Raw genomic sequence first — 25,440 nt, 5'->3', positions numbered from 1 at the left:
GGACGGAGTTCGCCGGGCGCCTGCAGAGTCGAGCTGGAAGGGGGGGTGGGGGTGGGGAGTGTCCCCTGCAGCGCCAGCCGGGCAAGGGGGCCCTGGACCCCCGCGTCCCCGGGCAGGGGATCTCGGGCTCTGGGAGGACTGGCAAGCCTCGGAGCGGGACACTCTCAGGGCCCGGTGGGGGGCTGGGGGCGCTCGGCGCCTGGGGTCCCGGGCCGGGGAGCGCGAACTCAGTCCCCGGGTGCTGCCACACTTGCGCTCCCGGGCCCTGGGGCTTCTCCCCCCACGCCCGCTGCCAGGACCCTGTCCTGTCACCGCAAACTTGGGGCCCGGCTGTCGCGCATCCCCCCACCCCCCCATCCCCGCCCCAGCCGAGGCCGCAGCGCCGGCCCGGCCGCTCCTGAATTTTTCACGTAGGGGGCGGGCCGGACGCACGTTCCCCTGACAGCGGGGCGCTCGGGTTACGGCCCAGGGAGCACCCCCAGAACCCCCTCGCCCTGGGGAGGCGCACCCACCCCGATCTGCCTCTTCCTCGGCCTAAAACGCTCTCGGGAGGTAGAATTAACCCACCCCCCCGCGAAGAACACCCACCCCCCAGTTCCCCTCCAAGAACCCCCAGCTTGTGCCGGCAACTCAGGTGCCTTTCGGGGTGCGAATGCGGCTCCTGTTGGGGCCTGCCCTGTGGTCCTCACCTGGCCACGCTCCAGGCAGGGGAAAGGGTCCCCTAGGGTGCACGCCAGGGTGTGTGTGGGTGTGTGTGGGGGGGGTCACAACTTGGTGCTCTCGCCCCTCCCAGCCTGATGCCGGTTCACCCTGGACCTGAAGCAGAAACTTCAACCCCAAGGAGCCGGCCCCTCCCATTTGATAGAGGTGGCACCCACAGAGGGGCGTCTAGGCAGCTGATCTGGGCCCCCAAGGGTCTCAGAGTAATTCTGCATCCCTTCTTTTCACAGGAGGAAAGGAACGAAGCAGGAAAGAAGGAGGGAACAAGCCAAGCCCCCTTCCCGAGGATGACACTCAACACGCAGCAAGGAGCCAAGACCTCCCTCCAGAGGAGAGCCAGCACCCCACTGCCTCTGTCATCCCGGGGTCACCGGCCAGGTCTCCTGTGCGCCACGCCGTCCATGAAGGCCCAGCATCCCCGGCTGGGCCAATCAGCCTCTCTCAACCCTCCTGCCCGGCAACCCTCACCAGCCCCCAACAGCTGGTCCTCAGAATCCAGCGACTCGGAAGGTTCCTGGGAAGCCCTTTACCGGGTGGTGCTGCTTGGAGACCCGGGAGTCGGGAAGACCAGCCTGGCCAGCCTCTTTGCAGGGAAGCAAGAACGGGAGCTCCATGAACAGCTGGGAGGTAGGGCCCTCAGGGCTGGCTGGGAGGTGGGCGAGGGAGCAGAAACCTTGGACGCAGGGGCTGCGAGGCTGCCAAGTACTGCTACAAGGCATATGCAGTTCCACCATACACCTCAACTGGAAAATGAAGGGCGCCCCCTAGAGTTGTGCGAGGTACAGCAAAACAGTGGTCTATGGGAGGGAGATTCCTTAGATAATAAGTGAGAATTCTGCCAATGTCTTGGGGGTGGAAGGTGCAGGATTATTCCCTGTCAGAAGGAGGGCAATTCTGAATTCCATGAGTCTGACGAGTAAAGAAAATAACTTTCATCCAGTTCAGAAATGTCCAGACCCTGCTCTCCCCAGCTCCTGGGTCCCCCCGCCCCAGTCCCCTGGTCAGTCATCCAGGGCCACCATGACCTGCAGCAAAACTAAGATCCTACTCCAGAAGGAGACTTGCAGATGCCAGGTTCTGAAACCTGAATTTCTTTATTCCCAAGAGACTCGGAGAATTAAGAGTTGTCCGCGCTTCTGGTAACGGGGCATGAGAAAATGAAAAATGAAGCTGGGTTCCTGTAGCACTGGCTGCAAGGTCACAGGGTGAGGGGGAAAGGGTTGGATGCACCAGAGGGGAAGACAGGGGCCCAGAAGATACATGAGTGCCGGAAGCATATGCTGAGGAGAATTTCCCAGCTCAAGATTAACCCCACCGACACCGCACTCCCAGCCAGTCAACTGAGCCACATTCTAACACCTACTGCCTGCCAGGTACTGAGCTCACTTCTGGGGAGATGAGGGTTCTTGACGAGGCTTCTTCACATTTCAGAGAAACAGGCCCCAGTGTGGTGAGTACCTCAAGAGAAAGGGTAGAGGACACTGTGACTGCAAAGGAGGGTCTGGGGTCCACCCTGTCCCCGGGTCCACCTCTCCTCCCTGAGTTCCGGCTCTTTTCCTCACTTGCAGAAGAAGTGTACGAGAGGACGCTCACAGTGGATGGAGAGGACACCACGCTGGTGGTCGTGGATGCCTGGGAGGCCGAGAAACTGGTAGGGAACAGCAAGGGGCTGGGGGCGGGGAGACTGGGCCTCATCACAGGTGCCGTCCCCTGTTAGGCACCAAAGAACAAGGACTAGGCAGGGAGCATCCTTAAGATCCCAAATCCCAGCGCTCCTAAGCAACCTCTCCAAACAAAGGCCTCACTCACATGCCTGACACCCTTGTCCTCTCTGCTGACACCTCCCTCTCCCCCACATTCCCCGCTGCAGCCATGCCTGGGTTTGTTTCTTCTGCTGCCTATCAACCTCCTACTGGCTATTAGCACCCTCTTCCTACTCCACCCAGCTACGCTCTGCAGAGACAGGAACATGGGACTGAGCACCGACACACCTGAGGTGGAATTCTCCTTTCTTTTTCTTACCAGTTGTGTGATTTTTGTCCACGTCACCTGCCCACTCACCGTGAACTTCAGTATTCACATCTGATAAGTGGGTCAATCATTCCTATCTTCCTTACCAGCTGGTTTTTATTTGTTTTGGCTTTGGGGACACACCTGGCTGTGCTCAGGGCTTACTCCTGGCACTGCACTCAGGGAGCACCCCTGGTGAGCTCAGGGGACCATAAGGGAGGTTGGAGATCAGTCTCCAAACCTGGGTAGTCTGTGTGCAAGGCAAGCACCTTCTCAGCTATCTCTCCAGCCCACCAGCTTTTGGAAGCTCTTATGCAATTTCTCAGAGGTGAGCACTGCTTAAACACATCCCAAAAATGGTGACCATGGGGGCTGGAGCTTGGAGTGCGTGCTGGTACCTCATGGTCCCCCAAGCTTGGGAGTGCCTCTGAGCATCATACCAGGAGTAGCCCCGAGCACTGCCAGATGTGGTTCCAAATCAAACAATAATGGTGAACATAGATGAAATATGTACATTGTGATCACGCTTATTAATCATAACTTGGGAGCTAGGGAAAAAAGGAAACCAAAAGGTGTCCTCCCCGACCCCTTTCAGAGCAGAAGAGAATAGCAGATGGGAATCTGGCCCTCTCATGCTTTTATCTTGCTTGAGTTTTCTTTTTTCTTGCTTTTTGTTTGTTTGTTTTTGTTTGGGGGCCACACCCAGAAGTGCTTAGTGCTTACTCCTGGCTCTACGTTCAGGTATAACTCCTGGCTGGCTGGGGCGACCATATGGGGTGCCAGAGATTGAGCCCAGGTTAGCCGCGTGCAAGGCAGATACCCTGCCCACTGTACAATTGCTTTGACCTCTTTTCTTTCTTTCTTTTTTTTTTTTTTTTTTTTTTTTGCTTTTTGGGTCACACCCGGCGATGCCCAGGGGTTACTCCTGGCTCATGCACTCAGGAATTGCTCCTGGCGGTGCTCAGGGGACCATATGGGGTGCTGGGAATCGAACCTGTGTCGGTCATGTTGGCTGCGTGCAAGGTAAACGCCCTACCCGCTGTGCTATCACTCCAGCCCCTTTTCTTTCTTTTTTTTTTTTAATATTTTTTCATTGAATTACCATGAGATACACAGTCACACGGTTGTTCATGATTGGGCTTCAGTCCTACAATGTTCCAATACCCATCCCTTCACCAGTGTGCATTTCCCCTGACAGTCAGTGTCCCATCACACACTCTCTCTCTCTCTCTCTCTCTCTCTCTCTCTCCCCCCCCCCCGGGTATTATAATATGCAATGCAGTTCTGAAAGGTTATCATATATTTTCCTTTACCCACTATCAACACTCAGTTCTTGTCCAAAGTGATCACTTCCAGCTATCATTGTCATATTGGTCCCTTCTCCATCCTAACTGCCCTCCCCTCACCAGCCCCTTTTCTTGCTATACACGCTCACTGTGGAACTTTAAAGAACTATAATTCAGGATCTCTCCAAGAGGTAGACCCCTCCTCTAAAATGCAGGGAGACCCTGTCCCTGGGCAGAGCTTAGGTGAGCACTTTTGGGTGATTAACTAGTGATAGGCCCAGAAGCTCATGATGATGAGCAATGTGGCCAATTCCTTTGAAATAAGCTTCAAAGGAGACTCGGGTCCAAAATGAACCTAGTAATGATGATGGTTCCCTTAATAGACTTGCCATTTATGGAGTGTCAGTCCCTATACTAAGCACTAGACATACATTAGGACTTTCTATTAAGGCTAAGCGATGTAGTGAGTGTTCTGATTCCTGTTTTACTTGAATTAAAGTTCGGAGAGGTCAATAATGTGCCAGACTTCTCGAATAGCCATGTGAGATTCAAGTCCAGATCTAGAAGACTTCAGAGCCTATTCTCTCCCGCCTCAGAATGATGCTTTCTATAACCCCTATCAACCCAGAAACAACATCTTCTGAACCTTAAACTGAGGTTTCTCTTCTTCACTCATTCATTCGTTAAGAAATATTTTCTAGGGGATTGGAGTGATAGTACAGCAGGTAGGCACTTTTCTTGCAAGCAGCTGACCCAGGTTCGATCCCTGGCATCCCATATGGTCCCCCAAGCATTGCCAGGAGTAATTCACGAGTGCAGAGTCAGGAATCACCCCCCCCAACCTCACCAGGTGTGACCCCAAAAAAGGAAGAAAGAAAAAGAAAGAAATATTTTCTGACTATTTCTGAATATACAACTTGGCCAGAACACTGGAAACCCAGAAGTGAATAAGGCAGACATGTCCCCTCACCTCACGATACTCACAAACAGGTGAGACAGGGTCTACTTTTTAAAATCAGGTAAGAATCCTACAGGGGTAGAGTCCTAGTCCTAGAAAACTAGGAACTGAGATTCTGTGCCCAGCTGGCTATGTAGTTTTAAGAGTGTGTTCTCTTGTCTGGCCCTTGGTTTTCCTACAACTGAAGAAACTGAACTTGTTTCACTGGTCGGTGACTATGAAGGCATCCCCCGAAGATAATTCATATGGCAAGAGCTTTTTTTTGAGTCAGTATCTATCATTTCCGTCCTTGGTCTAGATGGTACTCTGATGTTAGGTAGAATGTGAGAATAGTGTGAGCCTTAGAGCCCAAGTTTGACTATTTACCACCTACACAGAATACAAAAAAAAAATCAAATTCATGGGGCCTGGAATATAGCTCAGTGGTAAAGTTCTTGCCTGAAAGTGTGAAGTCTTGGAATTGATGCCAGATACACACATACATACATACACACACACACACACACACACACACACACACACACACACACCTCAGTCCTTACCCTAAGACCCAATGAAATAGAGCTTATACAAGTGGGGTTCCTTAACTCTATTTTAATTACATCCCCAGGGGCCAGAGAGATAGTATAGCAGGTAGGACATTTGCCTTGCACTTGGCTGATCTGGGTTTGATTCCCAGCATCCCATATGGTCCCCCGAGCCAGCCAGGAATGACCCCTGAGCATAGAGCCAGGAGTAACCCCTGAGCATTGCCGATGTGGCAAAAAAAATTACATCCCCAAGGGGTTCTTACCCACAAATCCATGCACCAGACTTTTTTATGACCCTAAAACATAAGCAAAATTCTCCCCCAAATATTTCTGCATTGAATGAATGGTCAAGAACTATCCTCTTTCTACAGCTAGTGAAAAAGATCCAGAAGGGAAAAGGAATGTGTTCATAGTCAAGGTTGAGAACCCAGCTTGAGATTCCATAGTTGTCTCCCAACCCAGGGTGAGATCTCACAGTTGTCTTCGTGGTTATGTGGCCTGGGAAAGAATCGATATGGGCTGCTGAGAAATTATTTGACAGCGTTGCTCACCACTGAGCTCGTGCTCCCCTACTGTATATCTTGCTTGGTTTTCAGGAAGCTTTTCTGGCTGCTCTCAGCAAAGTGCTTCCCCACACATGAGAGATCCCATTCCTGGCCCATTCTCTTCTTTCCTGCTTTGCTTGTTCTTTCTTTCCAACTCCACTCACCAGTCCACAGGGAAGGCCCCCCCCCCCACTATCTATACTTTGCCAGGTCAGTTTCTTCTGACCTCCACTATCCTCTTCCACTACCTGCCTGCCACTTACATATGCTTCTCCCCACGGTGCTTACACTATGTATTAAAACTCTCCATCTCCGTAGTCTTTCTCCCCCAGGCTCATGAGATTTTGGAGGTCAGGAACCATGTCTTAGAAACACTTAAAACGTTGGCAACTTAATCATATTGCCAATCAGGGAAGGTGACTGCAGAGTTCTGATGTTTGCAAGTACAAGGGGTTAGGCACTTGTTTTTCAAGTGCTGACCCTGGTTCAATCCCTGGGACCACATGTTGTTCCCTGAGCAAAACTAGGCGTGATTCCTGAGCACAGAATCTGGAGTAAACTCTGAGCACCACCAGGTACGGCCCCAAAACAAGAAGCAAAAGAGTTGTTCTTTGGGGAGATGGAAAGAGTACAATGGGTAAGGCACTTGCCATGAATGCAGCTGACCTAGGTTCGATCGCCAGCACCCCATATGGTCCCCAGAGCACTTCCAAGAGTGATCCAGGAGTGCAGAGCCAGGAGGAAGCCCTGAGCACCATGAGTGTGGCCCCAACCCTCTCAAAATAAGAGAGAGATGCATACCTTGAAGGGGAGTGGGAGTGAGGAGGGAGGGAAAGACATACATAATCATATTGCCAACCAGGGAAGGTGACTGCAGAGTTCTGATGTTTGCATACTTTTATGGGGACTTGATCCTTATAGATTTGGCTGACTACCTGTGGTCCCCTCAACACAGATCGTTCTGTTAATATCGGATATACCTTCAAACTTCCAAGTAAAGACATTCTTATCAGGCAGGGACACTCCAGGGGTTCAGGGATTACCTCCCAGGAGCTGAGGGCAAAGATTGGGCCTTTATTAAAGCAAATTAATTCTTTGTTTTTACTATCCCTCCCCTTCCCTTGGTTGTTCTTACGGTGGTGGCAATTGCCTGAGTCATCATTCCTGGCCCTGTGCTCACCAGAAGTCACACACCAGGTTACCATGCTTGCATACTCACCATGGTGCTCACCAAGTGTGGTGCTCCTTTAGTTCCTTTAGTTGAGATGCGGCATACTTGCTTGGCAGGGATTGTACTTTTTAGGTTTTTGGTTTTGATTTTGGTTTGGGGGTCACACCCAACAGTCTTCAGGGCTTACTCCTGGCTCTGCGCTCAGGGATCACTCGCTCCTAGCAGGCTCCATATGGGGTGGAGGGACCATATGGGGTGCCTGGAATTGAACCCAGGTCTGCCACATGCAAGGCAAACACCCTCCATGCTGTACGATCGCTGTTCTACCTGGGGTTGCACTTTTTAGTTGATGCCCAGTTTTTGTGGTGCTTCGCCAAGGGTCACTGCAGTGTTCATACACATGCTTTTCAGGAGACACACTTCCTGACCATGGAGCTCACACATTTTCACTGTGGTGCTCACTGGGTGTTGCATACCTTTGTGGTCTTTACAGACAGCTAGATTTGATGCAACACAACTCACTGTGGCACTAGGGATCACAGACAACAGAATTGCCATTCTCAAAGAGCAGAGCTTTCAGGATCACGCTCAGTGCATGTGAGACACTGGGGATTTGGACTCGTGACCACATGCCTGTGAGGAAGTCTTTCCAAGATACTGGAATTATTCTCTCTGTACTAGCAAATTAATTTCTTTACCAGATAGTAGGATGTATAAATTTAATTTCAGAATAGGAAGGGTCACATCACAAGGTATCTCTTTTTTTTTTTAAAGGGAATCTTAGAGACACAAGTGATAATACAGTGATAAACAGTGTAGGGTGTTTACCTTGCTGTGGTCAACATAGGTTGGATTTTGGGCATCCCAAGCCCAGCCAGGAGTGATCCCTGAGTGTAGAGACAAGGGTAAGCCCTGGGAACTACCAGATATAGCTCCCCAAACCAAAATAAAAGAAAAAAAAATAACAAATAAACTTCAATCAGATGAAACTGAAAGCCATCAGATAAAAATATATCGAGGGGCTGGAGCGATGGAACAGTGGTAGAGCGTTTACCTTGCACACAGCCCCAACCCAGGTTTGATCCTCAGCATCCCATATGGTCCCCAAGCCCCAATTACTCCAAGCACCGCCAGGCGTAATTCATGAGTGCAGAGCCAGGAGTAAACACTGAGCATCTCCAGGTGTGACCCAAAAAGCCAAAAAAAAATTTTTTTAATTAAAATATACCAAGATGCAATTGAGTAATGAGTGCTTGCTGGGAGGTACTGAGGAAAGAGCCACCCTCTTCATCCTCTTCGAGATTATCATTAAATCATGCATGTCCTCACTCCTGCGATGACTGTATGCATGTGTAGCTTGGCCTCTCAAAGAAAGCAAGTGTGACTGGTGACTGTCTTTTCTCTATCAGCCTTACGTGGGAGTTAAGTGGAGGATGTGGTGCCTTTCCTGCCTCTTCCCTTGCATTCCACGGCTGCTCCATCTTCAAAACTATCCTGAAAAACTCTTCCCCTCCTGTCTGCCTCCTTCCTTCGTTTCCCTTTCCGCCGCTCTCTTCCTTTATTCTCCTAAGTCAGGACTGTAGAAAGACCAAAAGCACTCACTAGCTTGAACCCTCTTCAGATGACCAGACAGAGTCAGACCCTCCGTAGCAGGAAGAGGAAGCAGATGGCTCCATGGTGTCCAGTGTGTAGCCTGGACAGTGTGAGTGAGAGCAGTGTGTGAGGTCGCCCTGTTTTTGGAGCAGAACTAGGGTCAAGAGAAGAGCTAGTTGTCCCCACCCCACCACCCAAAGGAATAATCCTTGGGCCCACCCCACTCATCAGATCATCCCAGCCCCCCTCTCCCACTGCCCACTTTCGCAGCCACGACCCAGGCACGCTCTGAGGATGGGCCTGGGGTCCCTCCCATGCAGGATGCGAGCTGGAGCCAGGAGTCGTGCCTGCAGACGGGCAGCGCCTACATCATCGTCTACTCCATTGCAGACAGAGGCAGTTTCGAGAGCGCCTCTGAGCTCCGCATTCAGCTCCGGCGCACACACCAGGCGGACCATGTGCCAATCATCCTGGTGGGCAACAAGGCAGACCTGGCACGCTGCCGAGAAGTTTCCGTGGAAGGTGAGCGCCTCGTGCCACCTCCTCTTCCCGCTTTCTCTCAGCCACGCTTCCAACTGCCCCTCCCGTGAGCCGCATCTCGGTGACCGTCCTCCTCTCTCCTGTACCCCAAAACTGCCCCTCTTTGCCTGCACCTGGGAGCGAGGGACATTCTAGCCTCTGCTCGCACTCCCCAAACCAGTCTTCACTTCCTATCAGGTCTCCTCCCTACACCCCATCCCTTCCCTCCATATGCATGGCCTCTGTCCAGTCCTGCCCTGTCCTGGCCAGCCAGCCCTGTGCCTGTCAGGGCCCCCCCCCCCAACCAGTTCTGCTCACCAGCCTTGGGAGTTTCCCAGAACCACGTCAGACCTTGTGACTTCTTCATTTGCACGTTCCCCTGGGGCTCCCCAAGCCCTGAGTCAGAGACACTTTATCCACCCAGCACGATAGGCCCTGTGCCACCAGGCGTTTCCAGAAAGATAAATCGACTCCAATCTACTGTGAGTAGTAGAAATTTAAATTTCATGATGCCGCTGAGGCCAGGGATGGAGTTCAAGGACTGTTTCTATCTGGGGGAGGTGCTGTTTCCATTCCTGGCACATACATCAACAAAGAAAGAACTCAAGTGTCACAAGGTGTGAATTGTGCAGGAAACGGGACACTGTGCTGGGAAGGGAGTTCAGCCGGCAAACACCTGTTGTGCACGTATTCTGCCCTGGATGTGGTTCCGAGCACCAAAACCAGACAGCAACAACGGAACACCACAGTTCAGCCAACAAGGGCAAAGCAAAACTTTTTAAGTCCTAGATGACTTACATTTAAAGAGTATGAGAAGTGCTTTTTGATCTATCTTTATAGGTAATGCCCATAAAGATCTTTTTGTTGTTTGGGGACCACATCTGATGATGCTCAGGGGTTACGCCTGGCTTCACACTCAGGCATCACTCCTGGCAGTGCTCAGGGGACCATAAGGGATGTTGGGGATTAAACCCCGGTTGACCTCATGCAAAGCAAGTGCCCAAACCGCTGTACTATCACTCTGTCCATAAGATCTTTAGTCCTTCTCACAGACAGAATCTTTTTAAAATAAGATAATTACCTCCCAGGGAGGAGGAGCCAGTTCCCTGACAACTAGACCGAAGGCCTTGTGTCATCCCAGAGAGGGGAGAACCATCTGTTCCGTGACAGGTCTGCAGCAGGACAGTTTCGTCACCCACTGCCCTGGAGATTTTGTGAAATACGGATTTTCAAACCCATCTCAAATTTACTAGGAATCATGCTCTCTACAGGTGGACTTAGAAATCTGCATTTTTAAAAAAAAATTATTGAAATTCTGTGGTTAACAATGTTATGAATAATGGTTTCTCATGCACATAATTCCAACACCACACCCATCACCAATGTACCCACCACCCTTTCCCAAGGAACCCCAATACCCTCCCTCCCATATTCCCCAACTCAGTTGTGTGGACCATTCTCCCATTATGTTGCCTTTGGCCCCTTGTTGCTCCCTAACTGTGTATCTTTGGGGGGGGGGGGGGCGGGAGGAACATTGGCTTTTGCGGTCATGCCCTGTGATGCTGCTTAGAGGTTATTCCTGAGTCTGCACTTAGGAATTACTCCTGGTGATCAAACCTGGATGAGCTTCGTGCAAGGCAACAGCCCTACCCACTATTCGATAGCTCTAGTCCCTCACTGTGTATCTTTACAATCCCCAGATGAGAGAGATCATTCTGCATCTATCCCTTTCCTGATATCTGTATCTATCCCTCTTCTGACTGACTTCACTCAGCATGATTATCTCCAGTTCCATCAATGTTGCTGCAAATTGCATGCTTTTATCCTTTCTTAGAGCTGCATTGATACACAAATCCCTATTTTCCCAGGCCCCTCTGCAACCAGCTTCAGTCACTAGCCAGTGCATTAGCTATTCACCGCCAGATCGCATCCATCTTTGAGCCCCCTGGTACCCAGCCAGACAAAGGACGTGCAAAGAAAAATGGCCTTGAAAACTGAACAGGCCTTGGGGGCGGAGCAATGGTACAGCGGGTAGGGCATGCCGCTGACCCGGGGTTCGATCCCCAGCATCCCCCATGGTTCCCCACCCCCCCCCACCACCACCACCCCAGCACCACCAGCAGTAATTCCTGAGTGCAGAGCCAGAAAAAACCCCTGGGCATCTCCGGGTGTGACCCCCAAAAGCCAAAACCAAAAAGACTGAACACGCCTCTCTTTCTCATGCTTCTTCGGCCTTCCCTGATGGGTCCTCCGCCTCGGCCAGAGGGTCGCGCGTGTGCCGTGGTGTTCGACTGCAAGTTCATCGAGACGTCGGCCGCGCTGCAGCACAACGTGTCTGAGCTCTTCGAGGGCGTCGTGCGCCAACTGCGCCTGCGCCGCCGGGACAGCGCGGCCCGGGAGCCGCCCACGCCCCGCCGGCGCGCTAGCCTGGGCCAGCGCGCGCGCCGCTTCCTGGCCCGCCTGACCGCCCGCAGCGCCCGGCGCCAGGCGCTCAAAGCGCGCTCCAAGTCCTGCCACAACCTGGCTGTGCTCTGAGGCCACCTGCGGGGGACGGCGGGACCCTGGGGTGCAGGCTGGACATTTCCAAGAAGCAAAGGCGTCGTCGTGAACCTGGCTGGCCTTGCAGCCGAAGCGCTGGAGCACTGCCCATAGCCCCCCGCTTTGGGGAACCACCTTCTGCCCTGGCGAAGCGGTGGACAGACTTGCGGCCCCGCGGGCCCAGACTGGTCCTAAGAATCGTGTTTTCTTCTGTTAGGTTTTTAACATGGGATTCGTATCTTTCTGTAAAAATCTTTCTTGTCTCGGGGCCGCAGCGATAGTACAGTGGGTAGGGCGTTTGCCTTGCATGCTGCCAGCCGCGACCAGCACCCCATATGGCCCCCCCAAACCTGCTAGAAGTAATTCCTGAGTACAGAGCCAGGGCCAGGAGTAATCCCTGTATGGCCCCCAAACAAGCAAACAAACAAAAAACTCTTGTCTCTGGAACTCTGGCCAAGAACCGCCCCCACCTCCCACCCCAATAAATCAGACAGGAAAGATGACCCGCCTGAAAGCCCAGACCTCTTCTTTTGTATTCTTCCAGATATGTCCAGCTCCGGCTCTCCTGTCCACCCTGGCTGTGTCCAGGTTTAGCTCCTTGGCCTAGGTGTCACGGGGTCACCGGTCAGTAAAATCGCTGGGCCAGTTGTGTGTTAACCTCCTCCCAGCCCCCAGCCCCGCTCCCCCCTCCCCCCCTCGCGTCTTTGCAGGACACACATGGAGCCCAGTCTCTGGTCTGAAGCTTGACCTGCTGACCTGCTCTGCAGATTGACAAAGGGCCTCTGCCCTGGGGGTAGGAAAGCAGAGGGTTGGTGCCCCCTGACTGGGCTAAGCTCCCGGTGTGTTCATGAACCCTCACAGGGAGCGAGTGGTAAGTGTTCCAGTGTCACTCGGCCACCCCAGACTCAGCCTCCTCCTCCCCTCTGTGTGCTGGGAAGGAGAGGTAGCTTCCAAGAGAGTGAAACTTCCAGCCGGCTGGAGCTGGGGCTGTGCCTTAGGGATGGGTCAGGAGTTTCCAGCCTGAGGGGAAGGGTTGTGACTACAGGGAGAGCAGAACAAGATGCAAACGTTTGGACCTCAGCGTCCCTGATGACTGACACGCCTGCCCCAGACCAGCTGCCTGCCCAGATGCTTCAGCCCCCCACGTGGACCACTTCCAGGGTGCCAGGGACACGGTGCCAAAGAAGGAGTGGAGCTTAGGTGGGCGGGCCGTGTCCTCCAGATGCACCCCTCTAATCCTGCCAGCCGGAGGGGGGCCCCTGATGGCCCTGGTTTCCCCACCCGGACTTCAGCTTGGAGAAGGAAAAACAAGGAGGGTCTCCCCGCCCCCACCCCCCACCCCAAGCTGTCTCCAGCCTGTGGTCATGGGGGAGGGGGGAGGGCTGTGGAAAGTTGGCAGAGGCAGCCGGCAGCAGCCGGGAGAGTGGAAAAAATGATATCAAACCCGGAAAAATGCAGGCCGGATGGAGGGCCGGAGTCGGCCCTGGGAGGTGAGAGGGAGAGGAAGGGGGCGGGGAGGGGCTGGGGGCCCACAGGATGGGAAAGGAAGAGAGGCCAGGCAGAGAGTGCAGGCGCTGGTTTGGAGGAACGGAGGGTCAGGGCAGCTTTCCTTTTCTTTTAATTCACGAATGTATCTTGAGAGTGCAGGTCACCCCATGGGGTTCTGGGGAGATAGTCAGGCCCTGCTCCTTGAAATTTGCCATCTGGGGGTCAGGACGGAGAGGGGAGGGACGCATTAGAAAAACAGCCTGTGAATAAAACTGACTGTGAGCAGGTAGGGGGTTGAAAAGCAGAGCAGACCTGGAGGGCCCAATTGATGATCCAACCCCATCCAGATTCACAAAAAAATAAATAAATAAACCAAAGGGAAGGCTAGGGCCAAGGGGGTGAAAAGGCTTACTGCAAGCTACCCTGAGCATGGTCTCAGCATCACTGAGACCAAGGCTGGGTGTGAGGGAGGGAAAAAGAGACAGAAAGAGCACAGACCTGAAGTGCAAGAGAATGAGTGGTCTGCAGTGTTGGAGAGCACGGTATACAAAGCCTGAGTCTGGACTGGGAGGGTGCAGAGATGAAGGGCGCGGGGGTCATCTTGATGTCAAATCCTGCCCCCTCCATCTCTCTGTGAGTCTTCCCAATAGAGTAGGATCTCTGATGTTTGCCTCCGCCAGGATTGATGGAGGGATGAAATCACTTAAGATGTGTCAAAAACTTTAGAACAGCTCCTGTGTCTGACAAGGGTGAGTAAACACTGGTCCCTACTATCATAGCTGAAGATGCTGCGGAAGCCAACCAGGCTTTGCTCAAGGTAAGATATCCTGAGCTGGTGAGATCTGCCTGGGAATCCAGTATAACAGGCAGGACTATGCCTGCAGCAGCTCAGGAAATCTCTTCCCTTCTTGGGCCTCACTTTCCCTCCCAATCTATTGCATAAAGGGATCGAATCTGAATATGTCTCACAGCCTCATGGTCTAAGTCCCTGTTCACTGTCTGCCTTTCCCACAGGCAGAAGCACCAGGAGGGCAGATCCCTCAACAGTGCTCCTGCCCCCCCCCAGCACCCCCCTGACCCCTTCGTCCCCCCTTCCCGCACTGCCACAGTGCCGGGCTATAACCGGATCAGTGGATCCTGGGGTGCATTCATTAAGTAAGCTGCCCTCCAGTCCTAACCTCTCTGAATCTGGAAGTTCTGTGAAGAAGGCATGACTGGGAAAGCATGTGTGAAATCTAACACCCCTCCAAGGGACACAGCTCATTAAAATTTAGAAAGATTTAGACTTTTTTTTTTTGACCCATAAATTGTTTTTCTGTTTGTTTTGGATTTGGATCTTTTTTTTTTCCTACGCCCAGTGTTGCTCAGGGGCTCTCCTGGCTCTCTGCTCAGGAGTGACCCCGGGCGATATTCAGGGGACCGTATGTGGTGCCAGGAATTTGAAGCTGTATCTGCGGCACGCAACGCAAGTGTCTTGGCCCCTGTACTCTCTCCAGTCCCTCATCAAAAAAATAAACCAAAGGGGAAAAAAAAATAAAGCCACCTCTGCTTAGCTCTTCTTTTGTGGTAGATTCTACACTTTGTTTTTGTAGCATCCCTAAAGCTATCTCTGTAATGGTTTTGCAGTAACATTGAAGCTAAGGGCACTGTAGCACTGTCGCACTGTCCTTCCATTGTTCATTGATTTGCTGGAGCAGGCATCAGTAACGTCTCCGTTGTGAGACTTGTTGTTACTGTTTTTGGCATATGGAATATGTCAAAGGTAGCTTGCCAGGCTTTGCTGTGTGGGCGGGATACTCTCAGTAGCTTACCCGGCTCTCTGAGGGGGGCGGAGGAATCAAACCCAGGTCAGCCGCATGCAAGGCAAACGCCCTAACCATTGTGCTATTGCTCCAGGCTAAGAGAACCCAAGAAATAAGTCCAGGTTCCCACAAGCAGGAAGAGAAGCTGCTCAAATGTAATAATAGTAAATGAGGAAGGGGTGGCTGGAGAGACAGTACAGCCGATAGGGTGCTGGCCTTGCACTTGGCAGACCCAGGTTGAATCCCAAGCACTGCCAGAAGTAATTTCTGAGTACAGATTCAGAAGTAAACCCTAAGCACTGCCAGGTGTGGCCCGAATACCAGATAATATAAGGTAAGGTAAAAGTGAAGGCCCTCCCGTTGTTCATCGATTTGCTCGAGCGGGCCCAGTAACGTCTCCATTGGAGACTTTGTTGTTACTGTGTCTGGCATATCAAATACGTCACGGGGAGCTTGCCAGGCTCTGCCGTGCGGGCGAGATACTCTCGATAGCTTGCCGGGCTCTCTGAGAGGGGCAGAGGAATCGAACTCGGGTTGGCCATGTTGGCTGCGTGCAAGGCAAACGCCCTACCGATGTGCTATCGCTCCATATTATATAATGATAATAATCACGATCACGATCACGGTCCTCCTGTTATTCATCGATTTGCTCAAGCGGGCCCAGTAATGTCTCCATCGTGAGACTTGTGACTGTGTTTGGCATATTGAATATGTCACAGGTAGCTTGTCAGGCTTTGCTCTGCGGGCAAAATACTCTCGGTAGCTTGCTGGGCTCTCTGAGAGGGGCGGAGGAATCAAACCCGGCTCGGATGGGCTGGCTGCACACAAGGCAAACACCCTACCGCTGTGCTATCGCTCAACAACAAACCATTACATTACTCTTACCACATGCCGGGTGCTTTGCAAAGTGCTTTTAATGCATTAAATCCTCAAAACTGGTTCAGCTATCACTGTGCCGTTATCCCTGGAGGTAATGGTAGCACAGAGAGGTGCAGTGCCCTGCTGGGGATTCACACCAAGAAAGTCTAATATCAAGATTCTGAGACTGTTCTCTGTTGCCCCACAGCTTGTCCAGAAAGTCTGGAGCAGGTGCGAAAGAGATGTCTGGGGAAGGTTGTTGCAGAGAGATAAAACAGGGGTTATGGCATTTGTTTGCCTGCTGATAACCCAGGTTCGATTCCCAGAACTGTGTGATTCCCTGCTTTGATCATCAAGGAAGTGATTCATGAGCGAATTCAAGAGTAGTACCCAGCAGCACCAGGTGTGGCCCAAAAATCTAAAACAAAAAAACAAATAGAGGCTGAAGCAATAGCACAGCATGTAGGTCCTTTACTTTGCACACAACCCACCAGGATTCAACCCCTGGGACCCAATATAATATGGTCTCCTGAGCTCTGCCAGGAATGATCCCTGAGTGCAGAACCAGGAGGAAGCCCTGAACACCACCCAGTATGGCTGGGGGAAAAAAAAAAAGCAAACAAGCCGAAAAAAGGTGTTTGAAGCCAGGGATGTGGCTCCGTGGTAGAGCACATGTCTTTGCCTCAAGTGTGTAAGACTCTGAACTTGATCCCAGCACTGCAGGAAAAAGAAGGAAGATGTTGAAGCCAGCATGAACTGCCTGAGCTGGGGGCAGGGCCGAGAGGAGAAACTGAGACTCCTCAGCCACCAGCTGGTCCCCTCCACCTTGAAGGGAGGGTGCTGTTATGGAAAAAATGATAAAGTGCTGGAAAGATGAATGTCTCACTGGGGGCCCTAAGTTTCCTCAGCGCCGGCTGTTGGGGCAGGCCGCAGACTGTGGTCCTGATGAGATGAAGGCCACCTGGAACCCGACACACCCCGGCTGGCCCTAGCTGGCCTGCTTGAATACTTGAATGCTTCTTGAATGCTGTTGGCCTTGATGGAAAGTTCCAGTTTCCCTTCAGTGTCATGCAGCTTGCCCCCAGGAGCCCCCAAGGAATCAGGGTCAGGCTGGAATTCCCTGTGCTTGGATGGTGGGAAATTCCCATCTCCCAGGACCCGACTCAATCCCGCCTCCTTGGCCCAACCAACGCTGCTGACCCGGATATTTGCTGTGAGGCGGGTGAGCAGGGCAGAGAGCAGCACGGCAGGCAGGCGCAGGAGGGCTCTCAGCCCTGGCTGAGCAGGGAGGGGAAAGGTCCCTGAGAGGTAGGAATTGTGGAAACTTGGTCTCTGGCAGCATTTTTTTTAATAAAAACATTTTTTTATGGAGGTAGCAGGATTTCCAATAACGTTAATCATACTTTTCATGCGTACATCATGCCAACACCACACCCATCTCTGGAGTCCGCTTCGTTCCACCCATGTCCCAAGGGCGCCCTCCACCCAATGTGACTCCCCCATATAAACTCAGTTCTGTAGACAAAATCTTTAGTTCTGATGACTTTAACCATGTGTTGTTTCGTTCTGTGTTTCCTTTCCACTCCACTCTCTTTCTTTGTGCATGTGTGTGTGTGTGTGTGTGTGTGTATGTGTGTATGTGTGATAACACCTACACATATAATATATAAATGAATCTCCTGGAATTCCACAAATTGTCAATGATAGCTTGATAAAGTAAATTTTTTTTTTTTTTGGTTTTGGGGCCGGGCTGGAGCTATAGTACAGCGGTAGGGCATTTGCCTTGCACGCAGCCAACATGGCCAACCCGAGTTCGATTCCTCCGCCCCTCTTGGAGATCCCGGCAAGCTACCGAGAGTATCTCGCCCACATAGCGGAGCCTGGCAAGCGACCCATGATGTATTCGATATGCCAAACACAGCAACAACAAAGTCTCCAATGGAGATGTTACTGGGCCCACTCGAGCAAATTGATGAACAACGGGAGGACAGTGACAGTGACAGGTTTTTGGGCCACACCGAGGGACCCTATAGGGTATGGGGATCGAACCTGGGTGGGCTGCATGCAAGGCAAGCACCCTACCTGCTGTACTATCATTCTGGCCCTGATAAAGTATTTTATCAAAAACTAAATTTTTCCCTTTTTAAAAAGAGGTTTGTGAATCTAAAGAATTAATATTGGAGCTAGAATATGGAAAAAACCTGAGTGCCCGAGAACAGATGAGTGGTTAAAGAAACTTTGGTACATCTACACACACAATGGAGTACTATGTAGCTGTTAGAAAGGATGAAGTCATGAAATTTGCATACAAGTGGTACTACATGGAAAGTATCATGCTAAGCGAAATGAGTCAGAAAGAGAGGGACAGACATAGAAAGATTGCATTCATCTGGGGAACATAAAGTAACAAAATAGGAGACTAACACCCAAGAATAGCTGAGATAAGTACCAGGAGGTTTACTCCATGGCTTGGAAGCCAGCTGCACACTCTAGGGGTAAAGGCAGCTCAGATAGAGAAGGGAGCACCAAATAAACGGTGTTGGAAAGATCCACCCAGGATGGGAGATGCATGCTGAAAGTAGACTATAGACCGAACATGATTGCCACTCAATGCCTCTTTTGCAAACCACAGCACCCAAAAGGAGAGAGAGAACAAAAGGGAGTGCCCTGCCACAGAGGCAGGGTGGGATGGGGGGATAGAGGGGGTGGGAGGGATACTGGGATCATTGGTGATGGAGAATGGGCACTGGTGGAAGGATGGGTACTCGATCATTGTATAACTGAAACCTAAGCACAAAAATTTGTAAGTCTACTACTGTATCTCATGGTGTTTCACTAATAAAAATTAAAAAATAAATAAATAGTATGTAGCAAATGAAGGTTAAAAAAAAAGAATTAATATTGGGCCGGAGCAATAGTACAGTGGGTAGGGCGTTTGCCTTGCATACAGCCCACCCAGGTTCTATCCCCGACATCTCATATGGTCCCCCAGCACTGCCAGGAGTGATTCCTGAGTGCAGAGCCAGGAGAAACCCCTGAGCATCGCTGGGTGTGACCCCCCCCCAAAAAACAAAATTAATATTATGGATAATTCTGTGTTAATACATTTTAAAGTTTATGGAAAATAGGTAAATCCTACAAATGTAAATTTAGTAAGAGTGAAGAGAATTAAGAAAATTTAAAGGGGGAGAGGAGAAAATTTAAAGGGAAAAATCTGAATCCACCCATAACAGGGGCAGCTTTTGAAAGATGGGCTCCCTCAGCTCTATCAGGACCATGTGGCCTTCAGCAAATCCAAATACACAAAGTGAAGAGGTTAGTACAGAAGTCTCCAGAGCGTCTGTCTCTGCCTCAAGAGTACTGGAATCTTCTAGTTCAACAACCTGAAAAAATATACAAGCTTAGTTTCAATGTCAGCAGTGTTTCCCTCTGCTGGGTTCAGGGTTCAGTTAAAAATAAGATGAAGGATGGGATAAGAGCTCTGGGTGCTGCTTCATGGCACGTTTTCCTCGGCTCCATCTGCTTCCAGTTCAGGGCGAGGACAGCTGCTGTTCCTGTGACGGCTGTAGATCAGAGCACATGGGAGTATTGTACGCTCCGAGGGCTCACGGGTCGAGAATTTAGGCAAAGTTGGTACAGCACCCTGTTGAGTTGGCTGTGAAACTCAGAGATCAGAGTGACTTCATCATTGGGAGGTGTTGTTGGTTAATTGCCCAGAGGTAGACACTGCCTGGGACATCACCTATATGTGGACCTCTTGCTGCTGTACCAAATGATCACACTTCAGGTCTTAAGGCAGCATAAGTGGGGACCAGGAGATAGCTTAAGTGGTAGAGCACATGCCTAGCATATACCAGGTCATAAATTTGATCCCCAGCACTGTGCGCCAAATGCAAGCATTGTCATGTATGGCCCTCATTTGGGGGGAGGGGGTATCATGAATGTACTGTATTACAATTTAGTAAAAATCAAACATTGATCTTATTGGCCTCAAATCAAGGTGTCATCAGGGCTGCCATTTATTTCTGAGAGTTTACAATCTTGCCTTTCCCAGTTTCTAGAGGCCAGACCCACGACCTTCTCTGACTAATGACCAAATTCAGAGGCAATGACTTTGGACCAACTCCATCTCACGCTGCCATCTCTCTGCTTCTCCCTCTTCTGCCTGCCTCTTCCATCCTCACGATCACAATGACCCCACCAGTACAATCCAGGATAACCTCCCTATTTTAGAGTCAGCAGACTAGCCAATTTAATTCCATCTTCAACTGTAATCCCCCTTTGCCATGAAACATAACATAGTCAAAAGTTCTCAGGATCTGGATGTAGATACTGAGGTTCTCTTATTCTGCCTACAATCACAGGATAAGAGGGAAGAATGTGGGAGGCAGTGGCTAGGTCATCACCATACAGAGAAAGAGAGAGAGAGCAAGTGAGTGAGAGAGAGATAGAAAGAGAGAGACAAAGTCTTGTTCTAATGATAACTAGAGAAGGCCCAAAATTCAAGAACTTTCTCTCCTACCTGGATGTCACCCCCAGAATCTGACCTTGGCTCCCTTTCTCATGTCCATTCTTGCCAGGAGTGTAAGATTCTTCAAACCGTCCCCGGGTTAAAACCCCATCTAACTTTCATTTTAAAAAACCCTCCACACGATCCACAAGAGGTTCATTGTATTTATACCACTCTCTTCCCCAGTAGCGCATCTTCAGAAATTTATTTTCTGCCTTACAGCTGGACTGACACTCTAAGGCCCTGGACACTCTGGGCTACTGAGAGGATCTGAGCCCTTCCAGCTCTGCCCACTGCCTTTTCACATGTTCAGTTTTTTAGAAAGTGATTGTTGACCCTTCCACGTGCATACACACAGATTTTAGATAAATTCTAAAATCAGCTAAGGTCACTAACACTAATTCTCAGCATCAGATAGAGCATAGGAAGCAGCAAAGTCAACTGAGTAAAAGACATTATGGACTATCAAGGTATGTGGCAAACTAGAAACACCCACAGGAAATCACAGAACTAAGGGGCCTATTGCTGCCATAACTATTGGCAGAAATTTGGAGGCTGGAGTGATGGTACAGAGAGTTGGGCATTTGCCTTGCATGTGGCCAATCTGGGTAAAAAACCCAACATCCCATATGCTCCCCCAAGCACTTCCAGGACTAATTCCTGAAAGCAGAGCCAGGAGTAACCCCTGTACGCCACCAGGGATGGCCCCAAAAGAAAACAAAACAAAAATTATATTGACATAAATTTTAAATTTTCTCAGAAAACCAGGGGGTAAAAGGTATTTTTATGAAGTCCCCCAACTCTTTAATGAGGATTGCTAATCCTTTTTTTTTCCTTTGCTAATAGAGTGTACTTGATTAATGACACAACATGATCCCTAAACTCTTCCCTTCTTTTCGGAGTCTAGGATGGAAACTAAGTCAAGGTCAGGAGATTCTTGGTGTCTTGGAGAGTGGGAGAAGACCCCCGCCCCCGTCATGGAGGAACTCTGTTCTCCTCATGATCTCACTGATGTTGGTGATGCTGGGAGTGCTTACCTCTCGAAGGCCATGAGGAACACTAGGTCAACTATCCGGCTGCTGCATCCAAATTCACTGTGATACAAGGAAATGAGCTTGAGGGAGTAGTGGTTGAGGACGATGCCCGTGCCAGCATCAAGGATGGAGAAGCGAATGTCACAGTTAGGCTTTCAGGAAGCTGAGCCAGAGAGATAGCTTGAGGGCTGAGCACATGCTCTGCTTGCTGGAGCCCCAGGTTAGGTCCCAGGCTCTGCATAGTCCCTTGAGCCCGCCAGGAATGACCCCCATACATAGAGCGAGGAGTTAGCCCCTGAGCACTGTCAACTGTACCCCCACCAAAATATTATTACAGTTGTAGGATACACTAAGGTCCTCAGTGTAGCTCATGATGCCCTTGAGGAGAGCCTGTGATGTCTGAGTCACCACCTTCTTGAAGTCACCGTGTTTGGAAGCTTTAGCCAAACAGAAGGTCCAATCCACAACTGACTTGTTGGATTCGGAGGACTTGGGAGGACTCGGAGGGCCTTGCCAGTGAGCTTCCCATTCAGCTCAGCAATAACACTGCCCCCACCATCTAGGCAGAGCCAATAGAGGTGAGGATGATGTCCTGGACAACCTCTAGGCCACCAAATCACAGATTCCCAAAGAGACCATCCATTGTCTTCTGGGGAGCAGTGATGGTAAAGCTATGGTCCTGAGCCCCTCTGTGATCACAAATTATCATGGATAACTTTGGCCAGGGGTCAAGCCATTGGTGGTGCAGGAAACATTGCTGAGAATCTTGAGGGAGTTTCCATATTTCTTATGGATCACACCCATCACAGAGATGGGGCAACAGCAGCAGAAGAGACAGAGATAATGACCTTGAAGGGCCCGCTCTCCCAAATGAGCACCAGTCTTCCCCCAGACACTGAAGACCCTATCACACAACATATTGAGGACCAGCATCACCCCATTTGATGTTGACAGGACACCTGAAAGATGTATTTTTCAGGGACTGGAGTGATAGCATAGCGGGTAGGGCATTTACCTTGCATGCAGCCAACCCAGGTTTGATTCCCAGCATCCCATATGGTCCCCTGAGCATTGCCAGGGGTAATTCCTCAGTGCAGAGCCAGGAGTAACCCCTGTGCATCGCCGGGTATGACCCAAAAAGAAAAAAAAGATGTATTTTTCACTGAAGACAAGCTTCCTATTCTTCACCTTGGTGGTGCCATTGAACTTGACATGGGGAGTGGGTGGGGAACATAATGGAACACGTAGACCAAGTAGTTGAGGTCAAGTAAGAATCATTCTTGGCAGCAATATCCTGTTCACCAAAGCTGAAAGCAGCTCTGGTGACCAGGTGCCCTGTGAGGTCAAATTCATTTACTTTGATCTTCACTGCCCTGTCTCAGGAATGCACTGGGCACTGCGTGAGACAGAGAGCTGGCAAGGAGCAGAGAGCCATTAATTCTTCTGTTCCTATTGATTTGTCATTGGTTTACAATACTACAGCACTTCGCTTTTATAGTGCGGTAGAATATGAGGTAAAGCTTTATATCTCAACAGTTTTAGGGTTCGTTGTAATCATCACCAATGTTCCAGTAGCATTTCATACCTTAAAAGATCCTCTTGGGGGCTGGAGAGATAGCACAGGGGTTAAGACGCTTGCCTTACAAGCAGCTGAGCCCAGTTCTATCCCCAACATCACATATGGTCCCCTCAGCACTACCAGAGTACAGATCCAGGTAGAAACCCCTGAGCACTGCTGGATGTGGCCCACCCCACAAAAAATTACCCCTCGTGGGGAGTAGAGAGATAGTATAGTGAGTAGGGTACCTTTCAATGCAAGTTCAATGCCTGACTTCCCATATGGTTCCCCAAGTCCCACCAGGAGTGATTCCTGAGCCGGGAGAAATCCCTGAGCATTGCTGGGTGTGGTCCCAACCCAAAGAAATATAAAATAAGATCATTTTTAAAAACAACTGCTCTACTCATTTTTCAACTGGTCTCAGCCCTCCCTTTCCCTGTGGTATCTAACCATTGCAGTTTTCACTGAGCTCATTTTGTTAAAAACTCAGGACAAGAGAAGCAAAACAAGTCCTCCAGCCAAATTATGACCAAAGGCTTACAGTTTGTAACCTCTGGTCTAAACCCAAATAGTGACAGATAAATATATTCTCAGCTGTGCGCTGTCTACAAGGTCACCCCTCATACCATGGAGTTAGTGCTAAATCATAAAGAACATCTTGTTCCTTTAAATCATCTCCTCTCTATCCCCTTCACAAGAGTTCCTCTTCAGAGGCCAGAGTGATATTACAAAGGTAGGGCATTTGTCTTGCACACAGCCATCCCAGGATCGATCCTTGGCATCCCATATGGTCCTCCACGCTCGTCAGGTGTGATGCCTGAGCTCAGTCAGGAGCAAGCCCTAAGTACTGTGGCTCAAAACTGGGATTGAGGGGGGCAGGGAGGGAATGAGAGACTTGAAGTCTCAACATTCTATACCCCACCTAAAGGGGGCGCCAGAGCTCAGCTCATCAAACTGCCTCTTCAGACCTGGTGGGAGGGACTCCAAGAGTACCCAGTGCCAAGTGATATATATTCTTTAAATTTGACTGTGAAAGGGCCGGAGTTATAGTACAGTGGGTAGGGCATTTGCCTTGCATGTGGCTGACTCGGGTTCGATCTCCAGCATCCCATATGATCCCCCAAGCACCTTCAGGAGTAATTCCTGAGTGTAGAGCCAGGAGTAACCTCTGAGTATTGCTGGGAGTGACCCAAAAAACCAAAAGAAAAAACTCTGAATTACAAAAATAATAGTTTAGGGCTGGAGCAATAGCACAGTGGGTCAGGCGTTTGCCTTGCACGCAGCCGACCTAGGTTCGATTCCCAGCATCCCATATGGTCCCCCTGAGCACCGCCAGAAATAATTTCTGAGTACATGAACCAGGAGTAACTCCTGTGCATCGCTGGGTGTGACCCAAAAAGCAAATAATAATAATAATAATAATAATAGTTTAATTATAAGAAATCAAGTGGGGATCAGGAAAGACAGCATAAGGGTAAGGCTGCCTTGCATGCACCTGACCCAAGTTTGATCTCCAACATCCCAGAGCCCACCAGGAGTGATGCTAAATGCAGAGCCAGGAGTAAACCCTGAGCACCACTGGGTGTGTCCCAAAAACCAAACAAACAAGCGAACAAAATCAAGTACGGTCAAAGAGGTTGTACAGTTGTACATGTTTACCTTGCATGCACCCAACTTGGGTCTTATCCATGGCACCACATATGGTCCCCCAAGTCCCACCAGGAATGATCCCCAAGCACAGAGCCAGGAGTAACCCCTAAGCATAGCTAGATGTGGCCCCAAAACCAAAAACTTAAATGAAAATTAACCAAACAACAGAAAATGGGTGGTTAAAAAGTAAAAATGTATTTGTCTCTTAAGTTGTCCCCAGCTTAATGTGATTTATAAAAAAGTCTTATAAGAATATTTTCTAGGGCTGGAGCAATAGCACAGTGGGTAGGGCATTTGCCTTGCATGCAGCCGACCTGGGTTTGATTCTCAGCATCCCATATGTTCCCCTGAGCACCGCCAGGGGTAATTCCTGAGTACAGAGCCAGGAGTAATCCCTGTGCATTGCCAGGTGTGACCCAAAAAGAAAAAAAAAGAATATTTTCTAATAAGATGTCCTGAAGCAGGCAACTTGAAGACTGATTCTTCCACCGTAAAGTGCCAGGACACTGGATCTGCATCTCCACAAGTCTCCAGGCATGGGTTTTCATGGTTGCAAAGGGGCTGCAAAAGCACCAGGCATCACATCCTCACAACACTGCCCCACGCAAGACTGGCAGAGTAAAGCTCAGAAGGCGTTTCTTTTTATCAGAAGAAAACTGTTCTCTCAACA

General features: G+C 50.3%; 1 protein-coding gene and 1 pseudogene across 1 annotated transcript; one reads left to right on the top strand and one right to left on the bottom strand.

Moving 5' to 3' along the window:
• Window positions 1–1,007: 1,007 nt before the first annotated feature.
• LOC130030599 (GTP-binding protein REM 1) lies at window positions 1,008–11,867 on the top strand. Its single transcript, XM_056121931.1, has 4 exons — window positions 1,008–1,347; window positions 2,289–2,371; window positions 9,134–9,335; window positions 11,596–11,867. The coding sequence occupies exons 1-4, from the start codon at window positions 1,008–1,010 to the stop codon at window positions 11,865–11,867; spliced, it is 897 nt and encodes a 298-aa protein (XP_055977906.1).
• A 7,644-nt stretch (window positions 11,868–19,511) lies between these two features.
• On the bottom strand, window positions 19,512–22,480 carry LOC130030306 (glyceraldehyde-3-phosphate dehydrogenase-like; annotated as a pseudogene).
• Window positions 22,481–25,440: the final 2,960 nt, after the last annotated feature.

The sequence above is a fragment of the Sorex fumeus genome, unplaced genomic scaffold, assembly GCF_029834395.1.
Source record: "Sorex fumeus unplaced genomic scaffold, SorFum_2.1 ptg000044l, whole genome shotgun sequence".
Taxonomy (NCBI): domain Eukaryota; kingdom Metazoa; phylum Chordata; class Mammalia; order Eulipotyphla; family Soricidae; genus Sorex; species Sorex fumeus.
This window is presented reverse-complemented; position numbering and strand designations above follow the sequence as displayed.